At 39.0% G+C, this 17,437-nt stretch overlaps 1 protein-coding gene across 16 annotated transcripts in view; it reads right to left on the bottom strand.

Moving 5' to 3' along the window:
- REPS1 (RALBP1 associated Eps domain containing 1) overlaps positions 1-17,437 on the bottom strand; it is a 98,226-nt gene that overhangs the window by 8,410 nt on the left and 72,379 nt on the right. For 5 of the 16 annotated variants that reach the window (XM_051854284.3, XM_070073514.2, XM_089332616.1 and 2 more), the window contains exons 9-15: positions 16,543-16,664; positions 7,560-7,647; positions 6,857-6,958; positions 4,678-4,747; positions 2,999-3,117; positions 2,152-2,216; positions 187-372 (exon numbers count right to left, since the gene is read on the bottom strand). In XM_051854284.3, coding sequence (XP_051710244.1) covers positions 187-372; positions 2,152-2,216; positions 2,999-3,117; positions 4,678-4,747; positions 6,857-6,958; positions 7,560-7,647; positions 16,543-16,664 — 752 coding nt within the window. Of the gene's footprint in view, positions 1-186; positions 373-2,151; positions 2,217-2,998; positions 3,118-4,677; positions 4,751-6,856; positions 6,959-7,559; positions 7,648-14,137; positions 14,219-16,542; positions 16,665-17,437 lie in introns of all 16 variants that reach the window. The other 11 variants (XM_051854279.3, XM_070073511.2, XM_089332613.1 and 8 more) reach the window with 5 other exon arrangements.

Below are 17,437 nucleotides of genomic sequence, written 5' to 3'. Positions count from 1 at the left end.
AGGTGCCGGAGGGCAGTCACAGAGCTGGAAAGCACCAACCTAGGGACTGTAAATCCTCCGCCAGAGGCAGCAGCAGGTGTTTTACTCACCGACTGTCCGTCTAATATCTGCTCTTTTAAGGGGTTCTCTGCTTACAGGCAGGCTTACGAGCACGGTGTGGGATTAGCTAAGTCTTGGAACACTGACCGGCAAGACTTCCGGGTGCTTCTCAGATTCACCATCTTGTTCTTCATTTACATTTGATGCGGCAAGTACTTCAAACTGGCTGAAGTCTGCAAAATTGGGTTGTTCTGGTATCTGCTGTGGTGAGGTACTAGTGTGACTTATTAGGCCATCGGCATCTACTGGGCGATGCACAACGGGACCAGGAGCCTGTACACAGAACAAATATTTTATGGGTTCAATCAGTGTAACAGCAGCCTTTTCTCTGAAAATACAAAGAAGCCCCGTTTATTATCTGGAAATTCATGGAGGGGTCTAACATTCAGTTATAAATAAATGTTTAAACCATAAATGAAAAGCTAATATAGAAATTATGATAAATATCCCATAAAAATGTTTTCTAAAAAATTTTACTGATCATATCTTAATTCTCCACTTGCATCTTTTTTTGTTAACTAGGTACAGCATAACAGTTTGTTCCTTGAAAAATTATTTAACATTTTTTCATTTTGTTTCTTTAAAAGGTCATTTTCTTTTTTCTTTTAAAGGTTTATGTTTTAGATATTTGAAAGGCAGAATTAGAGAGAGAGGAGGAGAGACAGAGAGAGAGGAGGAGAGGGGGGGGGAGGGAGAGGGGGAGAGAGAGAGAGAGAGAGAGAGAGAGAGAGACAGAGAGAGAGTGTCTTCCATTTGTTGGTTCACTCCCCAAATGCTGCAATGGCTGGGGCTGGGTTAGCTGAAGAAGCCAGGAGCCTGGAGCCTCTTCAGGGTCTCCTACACAGGTGGCAGGAGCCCAAGGACTTAGGCCATCCTCTGATTCTTTTCCAGGTGCTTTATTAGGGAGCTGGATCAGAAGTGGAACAGCCAGGTCTCGAATTAGCACCCATATGGGATGCTGGCACTGCAGGCAGAGGCTTAACCTGTTACGCCACAATGCCAGCCCCACAAAGGTTATTTTCAAAGTGTGAAAACTACTGATCTCACTCCTCCCAGCATGCCAGGGGAATTTCACTTCCATTCATCCTCCAGTCCTTTGCCAAATGATGCTAAAATCTTCAGTTTCAGAATACATTGAGTACCTAACTTTGTACCCGGCACTATGGATTCAATTGCAAACAAAACAAAGGTCAAGCCCTAATGAAGCTGACAGTTTAGTGCGGAGAAAAGTAAACAAGGAACTAAAACAGAGGGTGAGAAGTTTATGACAAAAGAGGTAAAGGATGCTACAGGAGCAAGTGAGAAGTCTCTTCCTGGTTCTCCCTCTAACCAGTCTCCACCTCCTCCAAGATGAGCCCTGTCCTTGTCTATGTGACAGGGGAGATGCTGTGCTTCTGCCCCACCTCTCCAGCTTCTCTACTTGTCACCCTGCATGTCCACTTCAGGTGTGGTAAGCTCCCTTTTCCCTGAGCAATCAAGTCCGCCAAGCTTATTGCACTTTCAGAGCTGTGTAAATGCCACTCCTGTTTGGAATGCTCTCTCCCCCAGTAAACATCACTTTATCTTTCCAGTCCCTCACGTCCAACTTCCTTCATTTTACTTAGGCCTTCTCAATGTGATCCTTGATTTTATTAGCTACTAAGACTGCCCCAAAGCACACTACAAATACATCAACTGCAGCACTTCAATCCTGACCTGCAAGGGATGCAGTGGGTATATGCCCCTTCCTCAACTAATGCAGTAACTGTCTGGAGAGATGAGTGAGGCCAGGCTGAGTCTCTGCTAGACACAGGACACAAGGACATCTCTGCTCTCCCAATCCACTGTTCTTTCTAACCTTCCTTTGTCGAGATCCTGTCATTTGTTTCATTCTTAAGGTTCTTTCAATATTCAAATTGCCATCTCCAAAACAAGACTTAACTTCAGTGAATTAAAGCTCATTAAGGATGACCTTTAGGTAATTCCTGTTTTCCCAAATAATTCTAGAATAGAAGTAAATACATCACAGGCAACTTGATCATGGGGGCTGTAATGAAATCCTTGGAGAATTACCTGTGAGGGCTGTGGTCTTGGAGGCACTGCAGGAGGATGGGCAACAACTCCAGCCTGTTGTTGTCCTATGTGAACAGACAAATATTTTTAATAAATATGTAATCACTTTGTTAGTCCAAGAAACAGGCTGATGGATGTGATCACAAGCTAAACATCTCTAAGAACTGGAGGGCAGACACCATCTTGTAACACGGTCTCTCTGGACTTTTCCTGGATGTCATTTCTCATTACTCCTGTTACTTGAGGTCCTCCTGTCATGTTCTTGCCTGTTTCAACGACAGCACACATTCTTGGTTTTCCTCCCATGCTCTGACTACCAAATTTCCCTTTGCCCTTAACACTTCACCATTTTTATGTAAACGGTCTCAAATAACATATCAATCTTTCTCAGCTGAAAAGTTTAATGGCTTATTTACCATTTTCCTCACCATTCTAAACTCATAATGACTGAAACTAATATTGCTACCCTTTCCCCTAACTTTCCCCTAACATTCCTAATAACAACACTACCATATCTGCAAAACCAGAAACTTTGGAGTAAGTTATGACCCTTCTCTCTCCATCAGCCAAAGTAAGGCCTAACTAATGTCTCTACCTTGATGTCACCACATCTTTCTTAGAAAATTTTCCATCTCAACTTTTGGGTTCCCATCTTTATGATCTGTATACAAACATACTTTCAAGAAAAACAAACTCTCTCCCATCTGATATTTTTTTCACCTAAAATTTATTTTCAAATAGTTTTTTTTTTTTTTAAAGACAAATTAAGAGAAACAGAAATAGAATGTGGTATATGTGTTTTGCATTAACTTTAAAATAATAGTTACTACGTTCCTCTAGCCCCTACCTGTGGTGACTGCAAAGGTCCGATTCATATCGAGGGATGATGATCTAGAATGAGAGGGCTGTGGCCGTGGAGGGGGAGGGGGAGGTGCAGTGTTATCTGGCGATGTTCCTGAATGAGACCTGCAAAATTCACCCCATCACAACTAGTCACACTAGTGAGAATGAAGGTTTTTTTGGTTCTAACAGCATTCAAACTTGGCTAAGCAGCAAAGAATCTTCCTAGCATGACATTTTCTCAAGCGGTCATACAAGTTTTACAATAAATTAAGACAGCACTGTTTACAGCGTACACTAAACACATCATATTTAATGTGGCAAATAATTGTTTTATAAAGTTACACACGAAACACAATGTTAATAATTTTGAAAAGAACATTAGTTGTCAACATGATTTTCAAACAGACTGTAAATCTAGTATAATGATTTCCCATCCAATTAAAGGTAATATTATTCCAAAACTATTTTCCAAAAAAGAGAAACAACTTGCAGTATGGTTAACTTTCAACCTATTTTAAGTTTGGAGTTTGGTAAGCTGAAGTAAGACCTGGCTCAGCTATCCAAGGAGCCACTCTTGTGTCACCACAGGCCATCCCACTGCAGAGGTGACTACGTGAGTTCAATTCATCTAGAGATTGACTCCTTTGCTGCTGAGGCCTTGCATGTTCTAAGGAGTCTTCAGTGAACCCTGGCAACCTGATCCTCACATGAAGAGATAAAAAGCAGAACTTTATGAAGATGAGGGGTTGGTGCTGTGATGGAACGGGTGAAGTCGCTGCCTGCAATGCCGGCATCCCATATGGGCACCAGTTCAAGTCCTGGCTGCTCCACTTCTGTTCCAACTTTCGGCTGTGGCCTGGGAAAGCAGTAGAAGATAGTCCAAGTGCTTGTGCCCCTGCACCCACATGGGAGACCTGAAAGAAGCTCCTGGCTTCAGATCAGCCCAGCTCCAGCTGTTGTGGCCATTTGGAGAGTGAACCAGTGGGTGTAAGACCTCTCTCCCTCTCTCTCTCTCTCTCTCTCTCTGCCTCTCTGTAAGTCTGCCTTTCAAACAATAAATAAATAAATTTTTTGTTTTTAAAAAGAAGATGAGTAGCCTTCTGATGGTTAGCTCTTTGGAGATTCTGCACTACTGATCTCCACATCCTCCAGGAGTGTGGCAAAAGGATACTTACCACGTGCAAAAGACAAGGAGAAGAAAATTGCTCGTGTCTGGCACACAGTTTTTAGTAGACGGTATCACCCTTGTGGACGACGCACTATCCCATACTGTTCTGTGTGTGTGAACAGTTACAGGTACTGCAGAACTTCAGAGCGGGCAGGTAGCTCACCACTGGACTGTGCTTTTGGATGGCTATTAATTAACACACAGAATTCCTGGGGACTTGTAAGTCTACTCATTTACCACTGAGACAGCGTTCCACCGTTCAGCTACAGAAAGGATTCTACTAAGTTTCTATTCTATAGAAGTTATTCAATCTTTTTAGACCTTCCACAAAATATGAAGAAAATCAAAGTTCCTTTTGTTTTTCTACTCAAGTTGGAAAGAACCAAAATTATTTATCTTTTACACACATCAACGGGTAATCAACAGTTTTCAGTGAACAAAATAATTAGTGCTTGGTGCTAAAGAATTTTAAATATTAAAATGCAACCAGATATTTCGTCAACAGAAATACTGACCTTTGACGAGTTACATTGCTCCCAATCTGTTCTGGGTCCGAAGTAAAAGAGTCTGAACTACTGTAACCATCTGCTGATAAAGAGGAGAGGTCCTATTTAATAATAATCATTCTTTCATCTTTTGCTCTATCTCACCCAAACACATATAACTGTTTCAAATCAAATAATAACAGACTGGTTAACAGGTTAACACTTTGCTAATTATAAAAAAATCAATTATTAATTAAATGACAAATTTATACAGCAGATAGAACAAGTTATAGTCTAGAAAAATTGTCTAATGACACAGAAATATTTACAATAAGCCACAAAAGAGTACATATATATTTGTATAACTATTATAAATTCACAGAATGAAGACTAAGGTTAACAATGAATTTGTTAATTATGGTTACCTATGGAATTGTGAGAATGATTACTATTTTGATTTATTACATTTTTATAGTAAATCAACTTCTATTGAATGAAAAATGGTCATGGTTAAAGAACAAATTAGAAATATTTTAAATAAGCTAACTTAAGAATTATTAAAATGAAAAATTAAAATTTGACAGGGGAATAAAATACATTTAGCTGGTGAAATGAGCTAGGAAACCCTGATTTTTTCCTCCAAAGAAAACATCATTTTCAATTTCCTCAAAATTTACAAAACAGCAGAAGTTATCTAACAATTCTGACAGAATAAGAAAATTTTAAAATACAAACTCCAGGGACAATTTGTAGGAATACTACTTTACATAAACACACACACACACACACACACTCACTCACTCACTCACGTGTATTTCACAAAGTTTGTGGAAAAAGGAATTAAAAGATAAAATTAATTTTGGTTCAAAGATTTTAAAATCCATGTACAGTTTTTTTCCATGAAGTTCTGAAGCCCCCTCATCTGTTGAAGAGTTATCAATGGGAAAGAACTAGTTACTTCAGTTTCATTTCAAAATGTATCCCTTTCCTTGTTAAATCATGGAATTATTTAGCTGGCACAAGAATGATGCTAAAATGAACTTACTTCCACTTGGATGTTTAAAAGGCATCTCAAATTTAAGATGCCTGAGACTCAAGTCCTAGTCTTGCCTTACACACCCACTGTTCTCACAGCAAAAACCAGGGATTCATGTTGAATTCCCTCTCTTACATCCTATATTACACAACTAACAAATCCTGTGTCTCTTCCTACAAAATATACAAAATATAGCCAGACCCCAACTACTTCTCCATACTGCCACTGCTGCCACTCTTGGCCACGCTGGCATCTTCTCTTGGCAGGATTACTGCAATTATCTGCTAAACTGTCTCTCCTGTTTCAAACTTTTGCCTTCTTCTGAACGGTTATCATTAAAACAGCCAGGGAGATCCTGTGCAAAAAGAACGGCGGATCATCTCACTCCTCCTTTCAAAACCTAATCACTTTCACCTCAGTCAGTGTAAGTCACTCTTACCCTGCTCCCTGTTGCCATTCTACCACTTGCTACCTCTGCCTGCCAGCTTTGCTAACTCACTCTATTCCAGGCGCCTTTCTGCGGTTCCAGTAAGAGCAAGTTTCTCGCCTCAGGTTTTCTATCTGCCGATTCCTGTGCTTTAACTGCCCTGCCCTCAGGAGTCACAAAGTTGAATTCCTCATCTCTTTCAAGTTTGGACTCAAATGTCATCTTTTGGTGAGATCTTCCTTGACTGCCTTTTTAAAAATAGCACTTCTCCCTTTTCCAGGCTTATTTATAGCCACAGTATTAATTACCTTCTAATCTAAGAGTGATTTTTTGCCTTTTTTCCTCTTACCTCACTTACAGAATGTAAACTGCATAGGGGCAAAAGTTTTGTTTGTTTACTGCTAAGTCCCCAGTGTTTAGAATAGAACCTGGCTCACAGTATCCAACTGCGATGCGAATGAACAGATTTATGACAATTTCCTGTGAGAGATAAAGAAAGGAACTAGTGAGGGAGAACCAAGGGGTCAAACCTGGCTGTACTCGGAGGCACAGCAAGCTGGAGGCCTGTCCTGAAGCAGGTGGCAATGCCAACCACTTGTCCATATCCAAGGTAGAGTGCATGAAAGGGCTACCTTCCAGTTTATTCAGTGAAGGCAGTATTAAATGGCCGAATGTGGAATTATTCAGACTCTAAAGCCATACTTAATAAACCTCGAATTAAACATGCAATACTATCTTTCACTTACCTACAGTATTTCCAGAAGCAAATTTCACAGATGAATTTATCTTATTTTCTTCTGAAAGATCAGATGGTTTCACAAGTAAGGGGCTAGTGGGATTAGTATGATCTAGTAGAGAATCAATAGTTGAAAATACAAGATTATAGGTATTTGAATTTACAAATTAATAAATCTCAGAGTACAAGACATCATCTACATAGTCCAAAGAAATAGCAGGACAAGCACAAATCTCCTTATATAGAATTTTGTTTTCTGTCGCCATAGGAGATACTTTACAATTAAAAAAGTTTATTTGCATGATAGCATTTTATTGATTTTATTCCTGTAGTGCAATTATACTTAGCAAAACACCACATACTTGGGCTATAATTTATGATGCTGACTTATATGAAAATAAAACTACTTTCGAGAAAGCTGAATCAAACAGTCTAACACAAGAGGAAATTCTAAGAGTTTATATAAAATATACAAACTCAAGATTTATTTTAAGATGAAGTCTAAATATACTTTAAATGTAAATTCACAATAGTGCCCATAAAAATCCACAGGGTATTAGGAATGTCACATTTTCAAATGTCCTTATTTTCAAGCTTTGTAATTTAAAATCAATAATTTCCTTTTTTAAAAAAACATCCATCTGCACACACACACACACACACACAGCTGTACAAAGAACTAAGTTATTACAACCCAGGAACAGCCTTCTTACCACTGCTAGTTCTTTTAAGTTCCATTTCCTGCATGTGGATTTTGCTTGGAGTCATGCGAATAGGAACTGGATGAACAATAGCAGTATCCTAGACACAAGTGCAAGGAAATACAGAATTTGTCTTAAAGATGCCAAGCTAGTATCATGCAATAATCAAAACCAACAACAATGTAAAAACCAGTAGATAGACTTTCTCATGCACACTAAGGGAAGTATGAAAACTTTTTTTTAATTTAAAAGCTCTAGAATTATATTTTAAAAATCAGGTTTACCATATGCCTAATAATATATTTTATTAAAAAAACACAACTTAAATTGAGCGGTTAAAGACTGGCATGGAAAATGCTCTTATAAAACCACAGTTTAAGATGATACTCAAAAGTGATGTGTGAGAAGATCTGATGAAATTATATAGATACAAAACTTTGAGGTTAAATTGAACTATTTCATGAGAATCTAAAAACAGACTGAAAATTCATTTTCATCATTAAACTGCTCAAAAGAATCTGATCCTTTATTTTTCACCTATAAAAAATCAATAAGGTATGGATGGAGGAAGACTGGATCATCAGTACCAAACATCATCAGATATAATTATTTCGAGTGTTCCAGAGCACTGTGGGGTGACTATAGTTTGTAAAAAGAACTGGAAAATGTAGTAGGTACTAAATACAAAGAAAGGATAGGGAATGAAAGGCTAATTGCCCAGCTTGATCAGTTTACACTGAGTATATGTGTTGACATGTTGTACTGTACTCCGTAAAAATGTACAAGTATTACACGTTAATGAAAAACTTAAAAACATAAAGTTAATGAGAGGTATGTTACATTGCAGCAGTAAGCACCAATACACACTTCCTGACTCCCTATGCTACCACATTACTACTCTTCTTAAACCTTTTTCATGGAGTTGCTAGCATAGACTTTTGAAAACAATGAGCCGGTGCCGCGGCTCACTAGGCTAATCCTCCGCCTTGCAGTGCCGGCACACCGGGTTCTAGTCCCGGTCGGGGCACCGGATTCTGTCCCGGTTGCCCCTCTTCCAGGCCAGCTCTCTGCTGTGGCCAGGGAGTGCAGTGGAGGATGGCCCAAGTGCTTGGGCCCTGCACCCCATGGGAGACCAGGAAAAGCACCTGGCTCCTGCCATCGGATCAGCGTGGTGCGCCGGCCACAACGCACCGGCCGCGGCGGCCATTGGAGGGTGAACCAACGGCAAAGGAAGACCTTTCTCTCTGTCTCTCTCTCTCTCTTTCTCACTGTCACTCTGTCAAAAAAACAAAAAACAAAAAACAACAACAAAAAAACAATGAAAGGGCAAGAGGAAGTGAAGATGGTGACAAATGGTAGCCTCTCAAAAAGGAAAGGAAAAGATAGGTGCACTCAGGAAAGGTAGGCTTGGCCCTGGGGCTGAGACTCTCAGAGCAGGAAGCAGAACCAAAATCAAGTAGCAGGTTCACAGGCACAAACCAGCTGAAAATATCCCCATGGAGTTTCTGCTCCTGTGAGGAATCATTCTTAATGTCTACCAGCTGCCACTGAAACTGAAGCTGATTCTTATATTTTGAGTATCTATTAATGACTTAAGTTCATAATTTAGTATGGAAGACAATGACCTTTCAGCTTCATATAAGACACTACTTTGGTGACAGTACTGAGTTCACATGAGCCCTTGCCAGGCAAAGTGAAGTTCTAGCAGCCAGTCTTTTATTTACCAGGTCTCCCTTCGCTTACTCTCATAATTCAAACAACTTCTAATAAATTCCTTACAGCTGTTATATTGAAAATCTCATTCAAGTAATCTTCTCTCCCTTTACTGATAAGAATCAGAACGGGGTTCATGAATTTTACTAATCATTTTGAACTAACATTTCCACTATGACCCTAAAGTTACATAGGTTAACATTATATATAGATGAAAGTTTCAATTTCATACAAGAAGTCACTTGAGAAAATATAAAAATACACTTAAGGTATGATTTAAGCTATATTTACGATTATAAAAATCATGGCTTTCTGAATGGCACCTTATTTTCTTAATTTACAATTTTAATAGCAGGAATGCGTAACTGCCACAAGAATCAGAATTCACCATTCAAGGTAAGATAAATGATAAGAAATGATAATTCATGAGAAAGTTCTTATTTCAAAACAAATACTGTAAAAACAAGGGGATAGATTTTCAAAGTCTGTACATTTTCAAAACAAGGAAAACTCTGTACATGCTTTAACTCCTAACATTCATCTACAATATATTCCGTGTGTATAAAATAAGATTTATAGGCCGGCGCCGTGGCTCAATAGGCTAATCCTCCGCCTAGCAGCGCCGGCACACCGGGTTCTAGTCCCGGTCGGGGCACCGGATTCTGTCCCGGTTGCCCCTCTTCCAGGCCAGCCCTCTGCTGTGGCCAGGGAGTGCAGTGGAGGATGGCCCAGGTGCTTGGGCCCTGCACCCCATGGGAGACCAGGAAAAGCACCTGGCTCCTGGCTCCTGCCATCGGATCAGCGTGGTGCGCCGGCCGCAGCGCGCCGGCCGCGGCGGCCATTGGAGGGTGAACCAACGGCAAAGGAAGACCTTTCTCTCTGTCTCTCTCTCTCACTGTCCACTCTGCCTGTCAAAAAAAATAAAAAATTAAAAAAAAAATAATAAGATTTATAAAGCTTCTAACAGCCGCAAATACTAACCAGCACTTTAATACATCACCCTAAGAAAATCAGGAGTGCTGTAAGACTTTGTTCTGCAAATGATCTGCTGAAGTCTTCTGATCCAACAGATGGGTCTTCTACAGTATACTCAGTCACACACCACTGGCTGCCATGGCTTGCGAGACTTCAGTTCAAGTGACCTGCTGCTACTGTGACAGTGCACTTCTGTGCTGTTTTCACAGATGACCAGGTCTAACCTCAGACTCATACCTCAGAAGCTGCCTGTGTGACTCAGCCACAGGATACCAAGGTAACACTTTCTCTGCTCCAAATGAGTGTTCTCAAATTAAAATCAACAAATGAACATCAAAATCCACAGAACAGGCAAGTTCTGTTTTCTTCTACCTGTTCTAACCACTCAAAGCCTTTAGGAAACCTATTCCCAATCACCCATGGCACATCTGTATCATACATTGGCATATGATTTTTATAAAACTCAGCACCTTATTGAATATCACCATTTATCATCTATAGCATTAAATCCTATTATTCCTATCTAGCCACTCCTCTTTTATATGCAGTCCCTAGCTCTGTCCAGGTACTCATTATCTTCTTAATCTCTCTCAACCCAAACCCAGTCAATCCTTCCCACTAATGCCTGCAGAGTCTGCCTCGGCTAACCCTTCCACATCTACGTTATGGTACACTGTCCTAGCTCCGGCTGCCTGTTGAGATGATGCTCAGCTCTTTAGGTCAGCATACAAAGAATGATCTTACCGATCTTGTTTCAAATGTGTGCTTCAGCTTCCAATACTCTTCCATATGAGGGGTTTCAAAAAGTTCATGGAAAATAAGGATTATGAAAAAACTGCACATGAATTTCTAATTCTTTGCACCAAAAATAAATTGATCTTTTAATTTCATATTTTCATGAACTTTTTGAAGTCCCTTCCTGTATGCACACATTATACTATGACAACAGTGAACTGGATCCCATTCATGATTTTCTCTCTGTTTAAAGTGCTCTGTACACTTCTGCCAATTCAAACCATCCTTTAAGACTCGGCATACCAATAATAATCTCTTTTGTGAAACCTTGCCCCAAAATTTGGTCCAAGTTAGTCAATCCTGTCTCTGCCCACGGCTTTGCACACAGCTATATCATGATAATGATTACAATTAGCTTCATGACAATTATCAACTTTGTAAATTACACTGTGTCCTACTTAAGACTAAACCTTGTTTCCGACATCTTCATATTATTAGAGAATGCACAGGACCTGGAAAAGGGCACTACCAAATCATCGAAGTTGGCTGGCCATAATCAGTGATCAAACTTTCTTCTGATACACTAAACTTCTCAGTTGCTCTACGGCACTCAGGTCAAGCAATCATAGCAAGGACAAATGCATTATATTCCATATCAGTCTAGAATTTCTCTGGTGTTTTGATTCCTGTACATCCTTGCAGAAGCAGATAATACCAAACATTATTAACTGCTTAATAAGCAGTTTAAGAAAAGAAATTAAGCTTCTAGAAATGACAGCATGAGACTCAATTTCATCAGAAAGCTGGGCACTCAATAACTAACCACACAAGTGTGCATGTGAGGCCATGGCATTACTTTTTTGAGCAAATGACTAATTATCAAATTTTGGTTTCTTTTTAATATTTCATTAAATAGGTCCAACATTGTAAGGTATGTTAAATTCATACTGGAATTCAGGCCGGCGCCGCGGCTCACTAGGCTAATCCTCCGCCTAGCGGCGCCGGCACACTGGGTTCTAGTCCCGGTCGGGGCGCCGGATTCTGTCCCGGTTGCCCCTCTTCCAGGCCAGCCCTCTGCTGTGGCCAGGGAGTGCAGTGGAGGATGGCCCAGGTGCTTGGGCCCTGCACCCCATGGGAGACCAGGAAAAGCACCTGGCTCCTGGCTCCTGCCATCGGATCAGCGTGGTGCGCCGGCCGCAGCGCACCGGCCGCGGCGGCCATTGGAGGGTGAACCAACGGCAAAGGAAGACCTTTCTCTCTGTCTCTCTCTCTCTCACTGTCCACTCTGCCTGTCAAAAAAAAAAAAAATTTCATACTGGAATTCAGTGATTATTTTCACTATCCTTTAAGGGTTAGAGAATAATTTCTTTATTACTGCATCAAAACTTCCTTTCCATAAAGTACTTTTATTGTTATGTTGAATAAAATTACCTTGACTGCAAAATAACTAGAAAACAGGAATCATATAGAGAAACAAAACTTAAAGCCAAACTTTAAGCCTAAAAAGACAAAACTTTAAGCTTAAAAAAGGAAATTCAAAGGCAAAACCTTCTTTCAGTCTACCAAGCCTCTCACTTCCTAATCAGCAGCAACATTATCCAGTTGTTGCCTTTTTATTTCTCCCACAGTTTTCAGGGATTAAAATCAAACACAAATGTCCAGCAAAAGGCCCAGATAACACATCTTGGCCCTTGAATTCTTTTTTTTTTTTTTTTTTTTTTGACAGGCAGAGTGGACAGTGAGAGAGAGAGAGACAGAGAGAAAGGTCTTCCTTTGCCGTTGGTTCACCCTCCAATGGCCGCCACGGCTGGCGCGCTGCGGCCGGCGCACCGCGCTGACCCGATGGCAGGAGCCAGGAGCCAGGTGCTTTTCCTGGTCTCCCATGGGGTGCAGGGCCCAAGCACCTGGGCCATCCTCCACTGCACTCCCTGGCCACAGCAGAGGGCTGGCCTGGAAGAGGGGCAACCGGGACAGAATCCGGCGCCCCGACCGGGACTAGAACCCGGTGTGCCGGCGCCGCTAGGCGGAGGATTAGCCTAGTGAGCCGCGGCGCCGGCCGGCCCTTGAATTCTTAAACTATAAAACATTTTAAAAGTGCCTATACATTATGTATCAATTCAATAACTTATGCAATAGCATTCTCTACATTTCAAAAAGTTAAATTCTTCAGAAATATAAAACCCACTAAAGATTCATTAATTTAAACTGCTGCAGGTATTTCATCTTTAAATGCTACTTCTCCAAAATCCACATTAAATGACAAGACCATTTTCATATTTAATTAATAAATGCTGGCTGACACTGACCAGAAACATCTAAGAATGCTGTCACTTTTCCCGTTTTTCTACACAATCATTTTAAAATTCCCATCTTTTCACTCCTCATCTTCTCTTCCTACTTACTTCCTCTTTTCTTTTTAGAAAGAGACTAATAGTAACTCCTTCTCTTTAAAAGAAAATAATGAAAGAAAAAGTAGAGGAGTGCTTCTAAACTCTTCAAATAACTTGAGGGGCAGATGCAGCATATAAGAAATCAATTCTATGGGGCTAGAATTTATTTTTTTTAATTCAAGATGTGAACTTTGTAGCATTTTCAAAGCAACAGCACAGTAAACCACAAGACAAGACAGAAGCTCCTTTGCATAAAGGCAATCTTTGAGTAAAAGCTAGGCATTGGTTTGTTGAACTTGATTCTCTCACAGAATGCAAGGTGCTAATTAAATAGAAACCATATTACTCAGTGTTAAAATAAAAGGTGACATTACAGAAATATTTACATATGAAGTACATATTACATGATGTGTAAGTATATAAATAAAATAGTACTTACATATAAGTCACTACACTGAAATAGGTAGTGTATGTTTAATAGAACACATACTGCATTAGCAAATGACAACAAGGTTAATCAAATCAACTGTCACAAAATGCTCCTTAAGATACATATACCAGATCTTAAAAACAGTTTTCTCGCACCAAAATAGCTAGAAAACACAAGGAGTGGCAAAAATTTTCTTTCCACCATTAAGCACACAAAAATTGAAAAGCCTGCTACCATTTCCCCCTAAGCACTCCACTAAATCATGCATATCCAGTAAAAACCATAATGAATGGAAATTCGGGTTAATAAAATTAATTTCAAACAAGCAAGCTAAGTGATTGACTTACAGGATCAGCTGGTGCAATGTTAGAATCAAATTGGGTCAGAGTTTGTGAGCTTGAAGAGCGTTCACTAAATGTCTCCCACTGCTGAACAGACAGAGGAGAGACAAGTCAGCATGATGAGAAAGATGGAGTAAAAGATCACTGGAGAAGATTTAGCAAAGTCATTCAGAGGTTGCACTGCAAGTTGTGCTTCACAGGTCTAACAAAATTCCCTAATTTCTATTTTTCCAGAAACATTTTATACTTAACTATGCTGGGTCAGTTTCACAATCAAATGCACAGTAACAATTTATTGAAATCTCTGTAGAAGAGATTCAAAGTCTTATGGAATCAAACCTTAAAACACAAAACAGGAAGAGAGCATAAGTTGTATAAATGGCTACCAAATAAAAATGTAAAGGTTTGTAATGGTTGATTTAGTGATGCTAATGAACCAAAGTTTTGGTTAAAAACAAAGCAAGTCAGGATGACTTGCCAGTGCGACCTCTGAAAGATGATTCTATTATGTACGTGCATATATTTTATACATGTATAGATATTTAATAAAATATAATTGAGATAAAATGCACAGAATTCTGGAATTAATATATGTTTGAGCTATGTCAATCGGTAGCAAGTCAACCCTTGCAATCAGCACTACAAACAAGGCCATGCCAGACTACAAGACAGAACTGCCAGTCAGGCACCCCCACTCCCACCCTGCCTCCATGCCAGAAAAACCAGAATGCGGCCACAATGAGAGCAAATCAAGCATCTGAATATGCGTTATAAATAGAGGATGAATTCTGATATGAATACTACTCTTCAAAAAGAGGTACACAAAGAAATACTATAAGTCAAACGTTAATTACAGTAAATTCCTTTTGGAGATTTTAGTAAAATAATGTAGAATTTTTATATAATTTTTATATCAAAACTATCATTTAAATCTGGTTCTTAAGAATTACCAGTTTTCCTCTGAAGAAGAAAAAAAATCTATATATCAAACAATATATACACAAATATTCATACATACAGGAGTGTCCCACTAACTACACTTAATTCACTTTTGAGAAAGTGTACAATTTATGCTTCAAAGTTCAATACTTAAAATAGTTTGAAAAAACACATAGAAATTAAATATTAGCAAATAAACACATTGTTGAAAATTATCTGCAAAATTGCTAAGATAATCATTCAACAACTTTCCCTAAGAGATGAGTTGTAACATGAAAATTAAGATATAGTAGGACAATCTGATGTATTCTCTCTCTGCCTCTCTGTAACTCTGCCTTTAAAATAAATAAAAATTATGACATTTATGACGTTATTTATAAGATATTAAAATAAAACATGATAGGAGTATTTAAGTAGGGAAAATATAACTACTGAAATCAGAATTTGAAAGGGACCCAGTCTGAACATGGGTTTTAAAATTGAGATACTTTATAGAAAAAGCTACTTTTATTTATAAACTGATACCACTGAAATAAAAATACTCTTTCAATCTGCTAATTCTTTTACAAAAAGTAGTTTCAAGAACACTGACCATATTCTCCATAATATACCACCTACTAGGAATTTCATTCAAGACATAGTCTCTATCTCTTGGAGAACATTTTTATTAACAATTTTACATGGGATAGCAGGATGGATGGCATGATGTTATAATGCCCTATACATGGTTATCTTGATTATGATGTCAAAAAGCAGCAGCAAGAGCATAAAATAGCCAGCTATTTCCATTTTTCAACTCTCCAAAACTAGATATGCTATTTAATCCAGTACTTTTCTGGCTACAAGAAATGTAAAGCACAGTAGCTTAAAACTTCTTTCTGAAAGTTACCAGCACAACCTAAAAGTGATAGAAACGTAAAAAAATGATGACTAGTTCACTTACAAAACTGCTCTAACAGGCTAGAACAGTAGCTTACAAATGGTGTTCTCCAAAGCATGATGGTTTAGAGGGGCCTCAGGATGCCAGATTAGTGACCTTTTCTAACACTTTCAATGCTAAGACTCCAAATATATTATCACACACCTTGCTCTTAGGACCTAAAAGGTAGTGTAACGCAGTGGATACAGCAATTGACTAGACATCAAAGGACCCATGTACAAATCTTAGTTCTTGCCTGTCATTAGATATGAAATCTTGGCCAAATCATTTACCCTTTTACTGTTAACTTCATGCATCTACCCCTTGTAACTCACAGGGCTATAGTGGGAGTGAGAGGTGGAAACTCCGTCAGTTTATGTACTCTGAAGATCGCAAAAAGTCACACGGTTACATTTATTTATAATGCTTTTATTTGACATGTTCTCTGAACTAAACATGCATGCTCAAAGATTCATAGGTTGAAGTTACCCAGTTTGGAACTTCTTACCTTAAAAGAGTTAATTTTTAAAAGGAAAAGGGAAGCTTTGCTAACCTCACTGCTCTGATGGAGCTCTGGCCAAGTCTGGTTTAGCGATGGCATTGACGGTGACTTGCTTGGAGGCGCTTCCGCAGGAGAACCCGAATAACCTACCTCACCTGGTTGATCCCCGACGTCTGCAATTTAAAAACAGAGAAATTCTCTATAAACAATGTATTTTGGTTTAAGAACATAAACTTCCAAAAAACCTAACAGATGATTCTCACAAATAGTAACTGTATAATCTGAAGTTCCTTTCCTCATGTTTCCAAAGTGAAAGTTTTTAACAATCAGAATACTTATTCTTACTGCTTATTGTCTATGTAAAATCATAGCTCCTCATGAAAATGAAATCTAGTTAGGAATCAACAGAAAGAATAATGTCATACATAATAAAAATCCAAGAGGGCACCTGCTTTGAATCATTTTCTGACAAAAGGACAGACTTGGGTCAGTTTTCCAAAGTATATTCCATACAATCAATACAAATGAGTAAGATGGTTTTAAAAAATTAAACTTTCTGTTCTGAGAAGGTTGGGGATACTCTAAGTCCCTGTAGCAGCATCCTTTATGCACTTTTGTGTAACAGAACTTGTGACATTCCAGAGGCAATAACCTATAAGTCAGTCTTTCCCAAACACAAATCCTTTTTATCACATTAAAATCCCTCAATACTTCATTTGGGAACTGCTGATTTACACTAATTAGTTGCTGAGTTATTTTTATTACTCACGTTTTCACTATGTAGTTCACTTATTACCAAAAAGCAGCACATTACTTCCCAGCCAAGGGCAAAAAGCAGTCAATGAGTCCAGATGAAAGTTTAACTTTTATTAGGCTCACTGGTAGAGACTTCATTGAGAAAGCTACAAATCCAGCACACTGCTTCAAAACGGTTTGAAAAGTATGT

The sequence above is a fragment of the Oryctolagus cuniculus genome, chromosome 5 (assembly GCF_051225735.1).
Source record: "Oryctolagus cuniculus isolate XC-2025 breed Fujian yellow rabbit chromosome 5, ASM5122573v1, whole genome shotgun sequence".
In the NCBI taxonomy this organism is placed as follows: domain Eukaryota; kingdom Metazoa; phylum Chordata; class Mammalia; order Lagomorpha; family Leporidae; genus Oryctolagus; species Oryctolagus cuniculus.
The sequence above is the reverse complement of the archived record's forward strand: the minus strand, read 5'-3'. Positions and strand labels throughout refer to the sequence as shown.